The sequence below is a fragment of the Cucurbitaria berberidis genome, assembly GCF_010015615.1.
Source record: "Cucurbitaria berberidis CBS 394.84 unplaced genomic scaffold K460scaffold_2, whole genome shotgun sequence".
In the NCBI taxonomy this organism is placed as follows: Eukaryota; Fungi; Ascomycota; class Dothideomycetes; order Pleosporales; family Cucurbitariaceae; genus Cucurbitaria; species Cucurbitaria berberidis.
Window position 1 is genome coordinate 4333651 of NW_024468936.1, and position 15323 is coordinate 4348973.

The window sequence follows — 15323 nt, forward strand, 5'->3', positions numbered from 1 at the left end:
TATCCACCATGTTCCGAACAGCCCTCCTCAGGTCCGCAAGGTCAGCCGTCCGCGCTGCACCCCGATGCCAGGCCGCAATGGCTCGCCCGGTCGCGCGAACCTCTTTCTTCCAGCCGAAGCAAGCTACTCCCTCGGTATACTTCCAGGCCGTACGATGCTATGCCGCGAGCGCCGGTCTGTCACAAGACGAGGTCACTGGCAGGATAATGGATCTGTTGAAGAACTTTGACAAGGTAATGGGAATGCGATAAAAGATGAAGCTATTGCTAACTCAAAAGCAGGTCCAAGACACCTCAAAGGTAGCTATATATGATCCATAGCGGCTCGATGAGGCACATGCTCACATTCCGTAGCTCAACGCTGAATCGCACTTCCACAACGACCTCGGTCTTGACAGTCTCGATACCGTAGAGGTGGTTATGGCGATTGAGGAGGTTAGTTGTGGTGGATGAATATACACAAGGCAATTCTGACAATACCGTAGGAGTTCAGCATCGAGATCCCCGACAAGGAGGCCGACGCTATCCACAGTGGTACGTCCTTCGTAGCAATATTACACTCGTCATATACTGATACTATCACAGTCAAGCAAGCAGTGGACTACATCCTGGCCCAGCCTGATGGTAAGAACGCGACGTCAATATTCCTTACACCAGTTACAAAGCTAATTGATGTGTAGCGCACTAAGCAACTTTTGAGAGCGGGGAGCTAGGGCTGGAGACTATGGATGCGGATTGGGTAGTCGGTTCTACCGGCGTTGTTATATATTTGCCTCCTTGTAAAACAGTCGCCTGGGACGACGGCACCATGTACTTTCGATAGAAATGAAGCTATCCACCTCCTGATGCGTCGGTTCGCTGTAGCGTCGTGGTAGCCCTATTATTTGAGGATCTCTTGGCATAACCGAGCACCCTTTCCGCTGATGGCTGTGGCACGAGGAACATCCCCAACTCGTAATTGTACAAGCGACTTGCGACACCCCCTTATCTCTACGCCGCCGAGCCTGCTACCCTCACCTATATCGTCCGCATCCAACTTGCCACGAGAATCGTCGTGCGCGTATGCGCAGCCCAAGCGTCCTTATCCCTGCGCTCGCTGAGGAGCAACACCTGTAATTTCGACAAGGCCCAACCAGTTCCACAACCACCCCCCGATGGCTTCAAGCTCTGGTTTGACGCGCCGGAGAGGAGGAGGAGGCGCCGCAGGCACTGGCGAGGACGAAGGCAGCCGGGTTGGCTCGCCAGCACCCAGGCGCAACGACGACCGTGCCCCCGAAACTTCCTACGAGAGCTCGGAGAATGGCCACAAGATTGCATTCGACCCGCGGGATATCAGTGAGAGCGCAGAAAGGAGCAAACAGCCCAAGCTGACGCTCATGGAGGAGATCATTCTCATGGGGCTGAAAGACAAGCAGGTGCGTGTACTGCAAGGGGAGGATGCCTACGAGCTACAGGCTAATAAGTCACAATAGGGATATCTTTCATTTTGGAACGACAACATCTCATATGCATTGCGAGGATGTATCGTCATAGAACTGGCGTTCCGAGGCCGCGTGAGCATGCAGAAGGACTCGTCGCGGCGGCGGTTCCCTCTGGCAGACCGGGTCATTGAGGTTGTTGACGACACGCTGACAGGGGAGGTACTGTTGGACGAGGCATTGAAGATGATGAAATCGAGCGAGAAGATGAGCGTCAATTCGTGGATCGATCTCATGAGTGGTACGCCTCTTTCTCTTACACAGGACCAGAATCTAGACTAGACTCTGACAGCTGACACTACCAATAGGAGAAACATGGAATCTTATGAAGATTGGCTACCAACTGAAGCAAGTACGCGAACGACTATGCAAGGGCCTTGTGGACAAGGGCATCCTGCGCACCGAGAAGAAGAACTTCCTCCTCTTCGACATGGCCACACATCCCATGGCCGATGGCGGCGCAAAGGAAGAGATTAGACGCCGAGTCCGGAACGTCCTCACAAACCGCACGGTGGTCCTCCCAGGCACCCAGTTCCTCCCCGAAGAGCTCGAGTTCAGATACATCCGAACGATTACCATGGTCTGCGCCGCGTATGCCGCGAACGTACTTGAGAACGCCTTGACGACGCTGGGACATGAAGCACGAGAGCGTGCTTTTGCTCAGGTGGACGAATTGCTGGCAGAGTACTCACAGTGGCCGTTTGCAAGGAGACAGGGGGGCTCGCAAGGAGTGGGAGCCAATTTGGGCCAGGTCATCACTGACGAAGTCAATGGTTCCAAGGATAAGGAACTGTCACTTGAGGTGAGTTGCACTAGGCACGAACTGAGTCTGGGCAGTGGGCTAACACATGAGCACAGGTGGTCGCGGCGTGCCTCAGCGTGTTCACGCGGCTCGATTCACTGCTTTAATATAATAACGCCAGCTAGACATGTCAGGACGAGGTCTATGTCGAGACGTGTCGCGCATGATGGTAAGAGGTTGAAACTTGGGAGTTTTACGGCCAGCAAAACCAATGAATATAGCGGCGAGTTCGTAGGCGGCTTCATGTTAGAGCCAAATTTGAAATGCGGTTAGTGTCTTCTTCTGTGCTGTCCAGAGCGTCCCTGGTTGCCTCGAGTGAGCCCAGGCGTGGTCGGACCCGTGCGTGAGAGGGTGTTCCTATTACTAGGCCACTTTTCCTCTTCCTTCTACTTGGGCGAGTCCGCGCCTCTGAATACAAACTTGATTCGGCATGTCTTCAGGAGCATCAACTCGGTGCCCATCACTAATAAGCGTTATTCCTGGATGCCTTGGCGTCACGTGTGATGACTGGCAGTGAAGTGAACGAACATGTCGTGAGGGGGCGCGCAGCATGGGGCAGAGAGGGCCTAGGGTAAAGGTGTTCTTCTCCCCAGGTCCAGGAAAAGAAACCCACATCAAAGTGCCCCCAGCTGTGGACTCTGCTGCTGCGGTTGTGGATGCCGCGACGCGCCGCTTCAGTGTTCGCCATGGGCAGTCTCGGCGCCTTGCAAGCGGGAACGAGGCGGCAAATCCATCGAAGCCTCTGCCTGACTGACACACACAACACATCATTCCGAGCTTATCCTCCGCGCGAACCCCCCCGACCCCTCACTAAGGCACCGCAGCCAGTGTTTCGCCGATTCGGGAGAGAGTGCCAATACTTCTCGCCTGTGAAAGCCTTGCGGACGGGCTGCTGTTACTGCTGCTGCTGCGCGCTTGACATACCCGATCGGCAGTTCCTGCCTGGACAGCCAAACAGACGCCCAGCCCAGCCCTGTGACCTGTGACGACGCGCAAATTGCATGCTTCCTAAAGGTATGTGGTTTTTATTTATTATTCCTCGTCGGCCGTAGATTTCTCGAGCCCCGTGTCGCCATGGCCGTCGTTCCCTGAGATGGCGGCGCTGCTGCTGCTGATGCTGCCGTCGCTCACCCGCCCCCTTCTCCGGGACGTCGCGACGACCGCACCCACCCAACCCAACGTCCATTGACCACACGAGCAGCCTCCATCACGTCCGTCCATGCCTCGGCCCTCCACAACAGAGGCACGTCTCTAGCAGGTCGCTCCTGCTGCGCGCGATAGATATTCTCTCTCCGCCATGCCCTCTCCCTCCTCCGCCGACCCCCAGTCCCTCGCATCCGCGCAAGCCCAGAACGGCGCGTCCCAAAACGGCGTCAACGGTGACGGTGCCGTCCAACCCGCCCATGCCTCTGCAAGCATCAATGGACCTGACACGGCGCCAAACGAGCTCAACGCGATCCGTGACGGGAAACAAAAGGCCAAGGCGGTGCTAGCGGCCTCCGGGGTAAACATGACAGACGCAAAAGCAGACACGGCATCGCCAGCGCCAACAGAAGCCATCAATGGCGCGTCGCCGAGTCGAAAGCGATCGCGTTCAGGAACCCGAAAGCCTTCGCAGACACCCAGCCAGCCCGGCGAATCCACGGCCGCGCAGGCCCACCTTCTGAACCGCTACATTGCGCGCGACCTCTTGGACAGTGTCAACAAGTACGAGCGAAACAAGCACTCGGAGAAGGTCTATGGCGAGCTGAACGACCTGCGCCACTTCTACCGCGACGAAGTGTACCCTGTGCGGCGCCAGAATCCAGGCGCAATCTTCGGATTTGGATATGCTGGCTATGGCAATGGCCTGACGGACGTCCCTCCTCCTAGAGATCCTCGCGCCGCCGTACAACCGCAGTTACTCTACCCCGAGAACGCCAGGCGCGCCGGTCGTCGGCTCGCGCCCCAGCTCAAAGTTCCGAGAGAAAAGGGGGCGCAGCAAGCAGAGCAGATCGAGGAGCTTGTACCTGTGCGATTGGACATTGAGTTGGACAGGCTGAAGCTCCGAGACACGTTCACCTGGAACTTGCACGACCGCGTTACCAACCCTATATTGTTCGCCCAGACCCTTGTTGAGGATTTTCAGATACCTCCAGAGCTGCGACAAAACGTAATGCACCAGATCGATCGTGAGATACACGAACAGATCCAGGATTATTACCCACATGCCTTTTTCGACGACGAGCCGCTCGATCCACATCAGCCATATTCAGCATACAAGAACGATGAAATGCGCATATTGATCAAGCTCAATATTACGATTGGCCAACATACACTGGTCGACCAGTTTGAATGGGAAATCAATAATGCTTTGAATGCGCCCGAGGAATTTGCCTCGCAAATGGCCGCTGATCTTTCGTTATCCGGAGAGTTTACCACGGCCATTGCCCATTCAATACGAGAGCAATGTCAGATGTTCACCAAGAGTCTCTACATAACAGGCCATCCCTTTGATGGACGGCCCGTCGAGGATGCAGACATTCAAGATAACTTCTTAGCTTCGCCGCTACCCTCCGTGTTCCGACCTATGCAGTCAACGAAAGATTACCAACCCTACCTATACGAGCTAAGCCACACTGATCTGGAACGCGCTGAACTATCCATCATGCGAGAACAACGGCGGCAGAAACGCTCTGTTAACCGACGCGGAGGCCCTGCTCTTCCGGACCTCAAAGACCGCCAACGAACCGTTCGAACCTTGGTAGTCTCGTCTGTTCTTCCTGGCGCCGCTGACACGGTTGAGGAGAGCCATCTTTTCAAAGCGACGCGGAAAGCAAGAGAAGGTCGCCGTCGCGTCGGTGACGGTAGTTCGGACGAGTCTGACAGCGATGATTCTGTGCTCGAGTCTCCGGCCCCAGCCCAGCTGACCGGGGGCACCGCTCGAACCAGAGGTATGCGTGGTGCTGCGACTGCTGCTCAAGCCGCTATGCGATCAGCTATTGGGCGATCAGCAACACCGGAGATTTCTACTCTCCAAAGCCTCCACGAAACTAGGACAACAAGGCAATTGAGGTACGAGGCGCGTGACGAAAGCGTCCCCGAACCCACCACATTGATAGTCAAGCTACGCATATCACCTGCAAAGTTAAGAGAGTGGCAAAGAAATCCGAGAGCGTTTGCAAAGCCTGCCTCTACACCCATGATGGCACCTGCAGCTCCTCCAGCACGAAGCACACCCACCGCGAATTCAATGCCTCCTCCTCCCTCGCCTGCTATGCCCCCTCGCTCCACACCTGGGGCTCCCGCGTCTGTCGAGGCCTCACCGAGGCCGCCAACGACGCCTACACCAACCTCACAACCGCAGAAGCAGTGGCAGTACAAGTCTGATGGCTCGATGGATGCGCCGTGGCCGACGCCTGCTACATCTCAACACGTAAGAGGTCCCAAATTTACCCTGTTCGTGCATCATCTAATCTCGTATAGCCTCCACCTCCGCCGTGGCTTCAGCAAGCTTTGCAAGATCTACGCGATCGAAACCCCGGCGAGCTATTCGAGTCCACGATGCGTTATGTCGTCATGAATGAGGCACATGAAAATCCAGAAACGAAAAAGATGGAATCGAAGACTGTCAAGTTAGACCACCTATCAACGAGCGTCCCACTACCACCAAACCACAAAGCGTACTTCCTACCGCGGATACGGTGCATGGACTGCCCAGGGAAGCTCTACAACGCAGGTCCCGAACGCACAGTCAATAATTTCGAACTACATCTCAGGAATCGCGGACACATGAACAACGTGGCGAAACGGACAGGTCAACCGGTACAGTCCTAGCGGATGATGGCGTGTTCAATGATCAGCATGAATCGTAAGAGAGCATTAAGAGTGGATGTTTTCATGTACGCAAGCGCATTTAGGGAACTGTCCAATTTCCGTTGTACAAAATAAGTAGACCACTCTTGGCGTAAGGAGTAGCACGTGGGCACAGCGTGCTGGTGCATTGGCGTTCTTGTTTGACGGCTACAATTTGCAAAGTAGTAGCCCTTGTGTCATGTATCATTTCATTTAACCGGACTCACCCGAACAGTGGAGCAATTGCAATTCATAGTCTCTCATACCAGTCAATTTTCATCCTCATTCTAGCACCTGGTGTCACATATATATATATAGGGTTGAGATGGCAGCTTGTCAGTAGAATCATCGCATACTTGTTCATGATCAGTATCCAAGTCACCTCTTGCTTTGTTTATGACCGTTGCCAATCAATCCCTCCCTAAACATTCCCATCGAATCAGTACAATCACGTGTTCGGCTCCGACCACGGTCGACTCTTCCATCTCAACATGCTCCGCTCAACCCTTCAGACAAGCTTGCTTGTCATCGCTCTTCTGACCCTGGTCATGAAAGCTCACGCCACCCTCCCAGTCCGTGTCCTTACCCACAATATCCGCTACGCATCCAGCCCTCCCTATGATGGAGGCGAGAAGCCCTGGTCCATCCGAAAGTCCAAGATTGTCGATGAATTGAAGTACAACACGCTGCACAATGCTGAGGCGTTTGTGTGTCTTCAGGAAGTGTTACATGAACAACTTGTTGATATTATGAGCGGGTTGAACAGCGACAGCTCAAGCCAAGACGGAGATGAGTGGGCCTACATAGGCGTAGGCCGCGATGACGGCAAGCAAGCTGGCGAGTACAGTCCTATCATCTACCGCAAATCCGTCTGGAGACTCGATAAATGGCAGACGGTGTGGTTGAATGAAGACGGCGCTGTTGGCAAGAAAGGCTGGGATGCTGGAAGTATCAGGATTGTTACCGTCGGCAAGCTCAAGCACATTGCCAGCAAGAAGAAGGTGGTGGTCATGGGCACGCATTTCGACAATTCGGGCGAAGTGAGCCGGAGGGAGAGTGCAAAGATCATCATCCGACTTGTCGACTCGGTCACGAGTAACAAGAAGATCCCCTTCTTGCTCGCTGGTGACCTCAACTCGGAAGTTACTGGGGAGGCGCACCAGATCCTCAATTCGCCCTCCTCGCCGTTCCAGGATACGAAGCAATTGGCCAAGTGGCAGTACGGCAATCATAATACGTGGACAGACTTTAATGACACTGACTTGCAGGTGATTGACTTTGTGTTTGTTGGGCGGGGAGAGGACTGGAGTGTCGAGGGGTATAGTGTACTCGCCAACCGATTTGAGGATGGAATCTACAATTCTGATCATCGAGCCGTAGTCGCTGATGTGGTATTGAACATCTAAGAAGGCTTTCTAAGGAGGCCTTTTTAGAAACATATCGGGTACACCAGGACTATGGGTGATTGAAGGAAGCAATTGTATGGGCTGAGATGGTAGATGGTCCCATATATGTTTGAATTTAGCTTCAAGTCGAGTGCTTGTAGCCGCAAAGAAAATGAAATGCCTTGCATATAGCATAGGCTGAATAGTTTAGATGCTGTGCAGCTTCTTTGAACCTCCGCTTATACAGTTCACCTGGTGTCCAACAGTTGGATTTCGATAGTACAATCCGATCTGTGCTAGCATGTCGTACCGGCGACTTAGTGTGATGAAACGTCTCGAGCTCTCACGGCACCCTAGGTACAAAGATCAATGAATGTTATAGACACAGTTTTAAATTTGTCACAAGCCACATTGCCGGATGCGATTGGACTTATTCACCTGTTGGTGAAAACGGACGTGGTCGCTGTGAAGCATTGCCGTCATTGGGTTTTAAGCGAGGAAGCAACCCCTCTTAGTGGGGCACAAGTCTCAAAACACCAGGTACGGCCTCGACTCACCATTCTCATTCTGGCCTCTAGACCAACTTGAACATACGCAACTACCTTCAAGATGGCCGAAGCAACAGCTGTTGGTATGCAAAAACTACTCCTTCCATCAGTTTTAAGCTCCGTTGAAGCTCCCCGCGCAAGAACAGAGCTTGGCCTCGAGTCCTATATTCAGTCGTCACACAAGCTAATAGAGATTGACAGACTACACTCTCGCGAACCCGGACACCATAACCAAGTACAAGGTTGCTGCCGAGATCTCCCAGAAAGTCCTCAAGGAAGTTTCAGGTGCGTTCTTTCCCCAACTCGCGCCTACCCCGCCACAACCACAAAGCAACTCGAACTGACAGCTACAGGATGGATCAAGGCGGACGCCAGCATCGTCGAGCTTTGTGAGCGCGGCGACCAGCTGCTAGCCGAGGAGGTTGGCAAAGTCTACAAGGGCAAGAAGGTCCTCAAGGGCATTGGACACTGCACCACCATCTCGCCGAGCGCCTACGTCACCCCATATACGCCGCTCAAGACTGACGCTGAGGAAGCTGCTGCGGCCACACTGAAGGAGGGAGAAGTCGTTAAAATCCAATTGGGCGCTCAGATTGATGGCTTCTGCACAATCGTCTGTGACAACGTAATTGTTGGCAACGATGGAGAGGTCACTGGACGAGAGGCAGATCTCTTACTCGCGACACACTACGCAAACGAGCTGCTATTGAGACTGATGGTGCCACCGGGTCTGGTTGCTCACGGTGACGAGGAGGAACAGAAGAAGGCCGCATCCAAGAAGGCCTATACACAAAGCCAGATCACCAACATGCTAGAGAAGGTCGTCAAGGCGTACGGCTGCAATGTCGTCGAGAGCACAACCATCTGGCAATTCGAGCACAACGAGATCGAGTCCAAGAAGAAGATCATATTGGCGCCTGGTGAGGGCGTCAGAGGTGAGGGTCTTCCTGAAGTCGGCGAGGTGTGGGGTGTCGAGATTGGTGTCAGTCTGGGCAGCGGCAAGGTCAAGAACAATGGCAACAGGACGACCCTTCACCGACGTACGGCTACCACTTACCAGCTCAAGCGTCCCACCTCGAGGTCGCTCTTGTCTGAAGTTGTTAAGAAGTTCGGCACTTTCCCTTTCAGTCTGCGACAGCTTGAGGATGAGAAGAGCGCCAAGGTTGGTGTGGTGGAGTGTGTCCGAGCTGGCGTGCTTCGTCAGTACGAGGTCGTTATCGACAAGGAGAGCCAGCCTGTGGCTAGGTTGTTCAGCACTGTTGGTAAGTCAAGGATCCATGCTCCCCCCTGATGCGCCGGTTGCCTAGTCTTGACCGAGACATTGATAGAGATGCATTTGGTCGTGAAATGAAAATTGTCTGAGATGATCTACTAACAACATTACAGCAATCACCAAGAACGGCATACAGCGCCTCGCTCAGCCAGCTGAATTCGATACTTCCAAGTACAAGTCGGACAAGAAAATCGAGGATGAGGAGATTCTCAAGATTCTTGAACAGCCTATTGGTAAGACGTCGACTAAGAAGAACAAGAAGAAGAAGAAGAAGCCTACCAAGAAGGCTGCTGAAGGCGGCGCTGCCGAGGAGGAGGGAAGCGACGAGGAGTAAACGTCACACCAAAAGATGAATCTGGACGCTTCTAGTACTTTCTATTTATGAGGGTGCCATTCGGACCATACACGCCACCACAGCCATCAAGAACAAGGCGGCACACCGGGGACACCGTAGTGTATGATCGAACTTGGTGCACATGGAATTGCTCCCAAAAGCGGGTGAAAGGATGGTCAACTAGCAGTGATAGCAACCTCAAAGATATCTCCTATCCGGCATCCTCATCCAGTCTCTTTCTTGCCATGACACTGATCCAAGTTTGTGTCACGCACCCGAGATGCAGGTCAACGATCTACAGCATGTGACCACCGATACGTTTCAGGCCATCAATCATTTTAGCATCATATTAACTACGTCTATTCAGATTGTCCACCTCCATTCTATTACTCGACAAGACTATCCACTTTCCTTATGATGGATTTGGCACACTGTGTGAAGCCGCTGTACACGGCCATACGCCCGGGTTCCTCGCCAAGCTCATGGATGCATGTCTACACCCTTCTTGCTTATGCGAGCTGAGCTACTAATCTAATCATCAAGTCTATGGCAATTTTGAACTGCATCATAGAGTGTTTCCTCACCCCTTTTCTTGAGATAGATGCTTAATTAGTAGCTTCTCTTCCACACATAACCTAGACTTATTGCAACCACTGTCTCTGCCTGGATCCAATTCAACTGGCTCACGAATAGGCATTGCCCTAGTACACAGACTGCGGTGGGAAAGCGAAAGCCAAATATTGAATGCCAGCCCCTGACTCTGCAGTACTCAGTCAAGAGAAGCGCAAATCTTGCCTCTTGGTCTGAAGTGCTAGTTTTATTGATCTGGGCAAACTCCTTGCGTAACTGTCACCTGTGCGCTTATTGTTCTTGAATCGGTGAAGGTGAAGGTATTGTTCTCAAGAAGCGGGTGATGAGGTTAACACACTCTTCCCCTCCCCGTGATAAGGAGCAACACCTCCTTGACACGTCGAACTTGATTTCGCTCAATATACAATTGAGTTCGATTAGCGCCTTCTGCCTATTGAACAGTTGTTTCTCCAGGCTTCCACGACGCCCCGCGATAGTTGTGGTCGTGTAGGGGGCTGACATAAGAAGGTGCCCGTCCAAAGCTCGGCCTCCCTCGAAATTCATCCTCCTAGCAACCTCCACTACCGACCCACGAACAACGGGCACGGCCTAGGGGCGCGTAGAATTCTCGGATAGCACGTGAAGTACAAGTGAATCAATTCCATTTCACTACAGCGCGCTAACCAATCTGCAGTTTCGCCATGCCGGCCCTCCGCAAGTCTGCCCGGGAGCGCGACTTTCGCTCGCAACAGCACAGGTCCAGCACCACGCCCTACGCCTCCCCTACCGGCACGCCAAGCGAACCAACCTACGAGAAGAAGCAACGATCAATCACCGAGTGGACTGAGCCACAACCTCAGACTTTGGCACCCTCATTTGAAGAGCACGGTTTTGCGCGGCACGGCGTGCTAGAGAACATGGCCCCCCTCGGCGTACCACCAAAAGCAAAGGACAAGCAGCGCGCGCGTGCTTTGGGCGAGCCGGCTCCCCGACATGCGTTCTTGGGCAAGGGCAATGCGCTCTTCGGGGACGAGGTTGGGTCGACGCCAGAGGTGACTCCGGCTCCTGAGCTCGAGCCTGATGATTCAGAGCGGCACGAGGAGGACGAGATGCAGGCTGACTTTCCGGTTCTTGAGGAAGAGGAGGATGATGACTACGAGCCAGCCAAGACGAAGAAGAAAGGGAGGCTGTCCAAAACTCCCATCAGGGGCAAGACACCTGTCTACGGCAAGTCGCCTGTTAAAAATGGCCACAGCAAGACGGTGTCAGTCTCCGCAAGCCCGGCAGTACAGGCAGCTCAGACACTGGAACCTGCAGACGCGGGCACACAGCGCTTGCTTATCGCGGTCAACGATGCCATCTCGAGAGCTAATAAGGATGGCCGACGCGGTGTCGGCGTAGCTTTGAAAGAGATATTCGAGCATAGCAGAACAAATACCTTTGTCGCGGCTGTTCTAGACTCTATCATGCATCGAAACTCAACGGATGAGCAGTGGGATGAATTTCGCATGCGCGTCAAGAGCATCCGCAAGCGAATAAGGAATGAGGCCAAACGACAGCGGGCACAAGAGGAGCGTTATGGCCGACGAAGTGCGGATAATCATGGAACAGCGCGCTTTTCTCAACAGCTTTCACCGAGGGCTAGCAGCGAAGTTGTGCCTGATGATTCGGTCTCCGCTGTACATGACACCGAGGATCACAAGCTCACTATTCCGAAAACCTCAACCACTATGGAAGCGGCAACGAAAGCCACGCATCGAGCGCTACATTCAGCTCTTGAAAAGGAAGTCGCGCAACCTTCGCCTCATCCCTTTAGTACAGCTCCGGCCCTTCCGGTAGCCGATACCTCAGCGGAGTCAACGCCGAGGAGGCCTTCGAAATCACCGCGAAAGCGTGCTACAGCAAATGGTCATCTTGTGCCAGACGCTGAAATGGATATCGATGGCGGCGCATCGACCACGGCACCAACTCCAGCAGCAAAGACACCCGATACAGGTGCAAGTGATTCCGAGCTTTCCGACGTCAACGAAGAGATCGTTCAAAAGGGTCCACCAGAGCCCGTACAGGCCAACGGCAAAAGTGTCACAGCTGTTTCTACTACAGGACCGAAAAAGGGGAAGAATCCTGCACATGCGCGCGCTGCGAAGAAAGCAAAGGGCAACATGGGAAAGCTGTTCGGCAAGCATGCCTACAAGCACCAGCCGCCAACCGCGGAGCAACAAGCGGAAGACGAGCGTATAGTAGAGGTGCGAAAGGCATTGGTAGAGCAGCAGCCGATGCGTCACTTCGAGCACATCCCTCCTCCAGTGTCCGACGTTCGCTTTGACGACGAGATCCTCGAAACTGAGTCTCTGACCGATTCCCAAATCGCGGTAGGACCGCCTGTTGGCTTTGATCAACCGCGACGTGCTGGCCGAATACCACACCACGGTACAAAGCGATTGCGAGAGGATCGTTCCCGGTTTTCCTCACCTCAGCTTGAGTCGGCTGCAGCGACGCGACCTTCAACGCCAGTAGTCGGTCCAGCTCCTAAGCGGCTCAAGCTCACCAACGGCCAGGCTGCTAGAACAAAGCGATCGTAAGTCTTCTTCATTACAAGTTTCCCTTTTCCTGCCACTGTTGGTAAGAGCGTTGGTTCACGGCAATACCCGTTTCAGTACGGGCTCGGCGGTCGACCGAGCACGCTCTACGTGTTAGAATCGTACATGTCCGTAAGTCTCATCAAATGGTCACAAGACTAACTGTTACATGCACAGGCCAGTCAAAAATCGAGACGGAGGACCTATTGCTGGTGTAGCATTTAATGGCGGTGGCGGTTCGAGACAGCTGGGGCCTGATGACAATGACCCTGTAAGTGCCACTCAAATTCCCGAAGCATCCAACCACACCATTCCTCTTCCACCACACAACCCATCAACAACACTCACTCTTTTTCATCCCCCAACACAAATGCTGCTCACAACAAATTTCACTCCAATCAAATTCCCCTTTTCACCTCCACTTTCAGTTCTTTCTTCCCCTCTAACAGAATGCCAGAACTCGCCACAATCAGAAAGCGACGATTTCTGCTCTGCTTGTAGAGGGCCGGGCGAGTTTGTTTGCTGCGAAGGCTGCCCACGCGTTTTTCATCTTCTCTGCTGCGATCCGCCTCGTACCGAAGTGCCTGACGGCGCATTTTATTGTTACGAATGCAATGCGAAGCTGGGTGCGTGCGATGAATCCGCTGCGGACTCTTACACAAGCCTTGGACCACTTTTCAAGTCGCTCGAGCGTACCAACCCTCGCGCGTTTGCATTGCCTCAAGAAGTTCAAACCATCTTTGAAGGCATCTCTGCACGAGCTGATGGTTCCTACTTTGAAGAGGTCAAGAAGTTCCCATTGTAAGTGTGACGCGTCCTCTCGCGCGAATTTTGACACTAACACGACAACAGAGCAAAAAACAGTGGTTATGGCTACCAGAAGCCAGACTACACCAGATTACTCGATGGCGACCACAAACCCATCTTGTGCACGCAGTGTGGTGTTTCGAGCGGCCACAAGCGTCAAATGCTCAAGTGCGACTTTTGTCACGCGTACTGGCACTTGGACTGCGTTGATCCGCCTCTCGCTAACCCGCCACAAATCAACCTTGAGGCATCTCAGCGAGACGCATGGAGGTGCCCGCGTCACATTGAACATGATCTTCGTAGTGTGATACAGAAAGATTTGAATGAGCCGGATCACGATGTTAAGATGGTCGACGCGGCGCCGGTCATCCGGGTTGCACGTAGACTTCGGATGCGCAGGGAACCCGAGGTCATCGAGCCAACCTTCTCGCGTGGCATGCGCAACAACGGCTTGATCGAAATAATGAACGATCCCGACGACGATACTGATGAGGAAGGCAACTACGTCTTCAGTCCTGATGACCCGAAGGATCTCAACTCCAAGATCTTCCGTGTTCCCGAAAAAGGCCTCATCCTTGACTTCGTCAGCAAGGTTAAGAGGTACGTGCATTCATCTTACCCTTATCATTCTAGTCACTAACGCATCGTCCAGTGGCCGTGTTATGAAGGAGTACGAGGCGCGAAGAGCCGCAGAGGCTGCAGCGCAACGCAAGGCGTCTATGCAAAACTTCTTTGCACATTCCGTTCAAACACAACAAGCGGCACTCAATCTCGCAATTGTAGCAAAGAAAGACTCAGACATCGCTTTGGGCGAGGGCAAGATCTCCGCGCTCATCCTCAGTCTCACTGTAAGACTTCTCCCTGTGCCCCACTTGCGTTGTTTCGATATTGGCGCTAATTCACGTGAAACAGTCCGAAGCTCCTCCGGATGTCATCACTGCCTTTGACAACGCTGCTGCTCCGCCGCTCACCGAGGACGAGCGCACGCATTTGTTGAAGCTTGAGGAGCTCATCCAGCGTCGTCTCAAGGCTTGAGCGTGATTCAACCGAATCCGAATTTAACTTTCAGCCTAGTCTTTGCGTACGCCACCCACACCCTTTGGCATGAGTCTGGACCATCATAATTCCCTCATGAGCTCAACAATTCACATCTCCCGACATGCGCTCCTGGACTTCGGCCCTGAAACTTTCGGCATCAAACTATGTGCCCAAAGTCCGGGGCTGGCTGAAAGGCCAAGCTCAGCTCTCGTCCAACTTCCCAAATCGAACAATAATTTGTTCGCTTCACAAACGTGCGGCACGGTCCTCGCCAACGCACACCTCCCCTAACCTCACCGAAAAGCTTTTCATCCATCTCTTCCAGCACTAGATACATCTCTGTATTGTTGGCGGACTTTTGTACACGACTGGCCAGATTCGGCGGTCAAACGCTCGGCTTTGTCCGAGCTTTTTCATACGTCTGCAAGTCTACTACAGCTCTTGCTTTTATCAAGCAGAGCTTTCCGCTGTACCAAACTGCATAGCGAGGAGTTCTACATTAGCATTTTGTACATTCTTAGCTCTCGGTGTGGAGCTTCTCATCTGGCGTTTCTGCTCTAATGAGCATGAAGGGGGCTTCGAATCTTCAACCTCCGAGCACAAAGAGTCTCTGTAATTTGACCGCGCAGCACTATTCTGGCTGTCTTTTCCTATTTTGCGAAGCTTGCATATCACT

General features: G+C 53.2%; 4 protein-coding genes across 4 annotated transcripts; all 4 read left to right on the forward strand.

Annotated features, from left to right (window-relative positions):
- Window positions 1-8: 8 nt before the first annotated feature.
- Window positions 9-687, forward strand: K460DRAFT_353496 (acyl carrier protein; the record flags this gene model as incomplete). The annotated part of the gene is made up of 6 exons (XM_040931719.1): window positions 9-233; window positions 282-299; window positions 354-434; window positions 485-533; window positions 585-623; window positions 680-687. The coding sequence occupies 6 exons, from the start codon at window positions 9-11 to the stop codon at window positions 685-687; spliced, it is 420 nt and encodes a 139-aa protein (XP_040791090.1).
- A 466-nt stretch (window positions 688-1153) lies between these two features.
- Window positions 1154-2386, forward strand: K460DRAFT_281344 (vacuolar protein sorting-associated protein 74; the record flags this gene model as incomplete). The annotated part of the gene is made up of 4 exons (XM_040928483.1): window positions 1154-1414; window positions 1472-1718; window positions 1786-2279; window positions 2336-2386. The coding sequence occupies 4 exons, from the start codon at window positions 1154-1156 to the stop codon at window positions 2384-2386; spliced, it is 1053 nt and encodes a 350-aa protein (XP_040791091.1).
- Window positions 2387-3576: 1190 nt separating this feature from the next.
- On the forward strand, window positions 3577-6433 carry K460DRAFT_427668 (SNF5-domain-containing protein; the record flags this gene model as incomplete). Its single annotated transcript, XM_040938276.1, has 3 exons — window positions 3577-5355; window positions 5416-5694; window positions 5745-6433. 3 exons carry the CDS (start codon window positions 3577-3579, stop codon window positions 6093-6095), a joined length of 2409 nt encoding a protein of 802 aa, XP_040791092.1. The 3' UTR covers window positions 6096-6433.
- A 171-nt stretch (window positions 6434-6604) lies between these two features.
- K460DRAFT_375382 (uncharacterized protein) lies at window positions 6605-14644 on the forward strand (the record flags this gene model as incomplete). Its single annotated transcript, XM_040934759.1, has 10 exons — window positions 6605-7350; window positions 8240-8331; window positions 8400-9308; window positions 9433-9649; window positions 10918-12801; window positions 12980-13073; window positions 13260-13603; window positions 13655-14209; window positions 14262-14457; window positions 14522-14644. 10 exons carry the CDS (start codon window positions 6605-6607, stop codon window positions 14642-14644), a joined length of 5160 nt encoding a protein of 1719 aa, XP_040791093.1.
- Window positions 14645-15323: the final 679 nt, after the last annotated feature.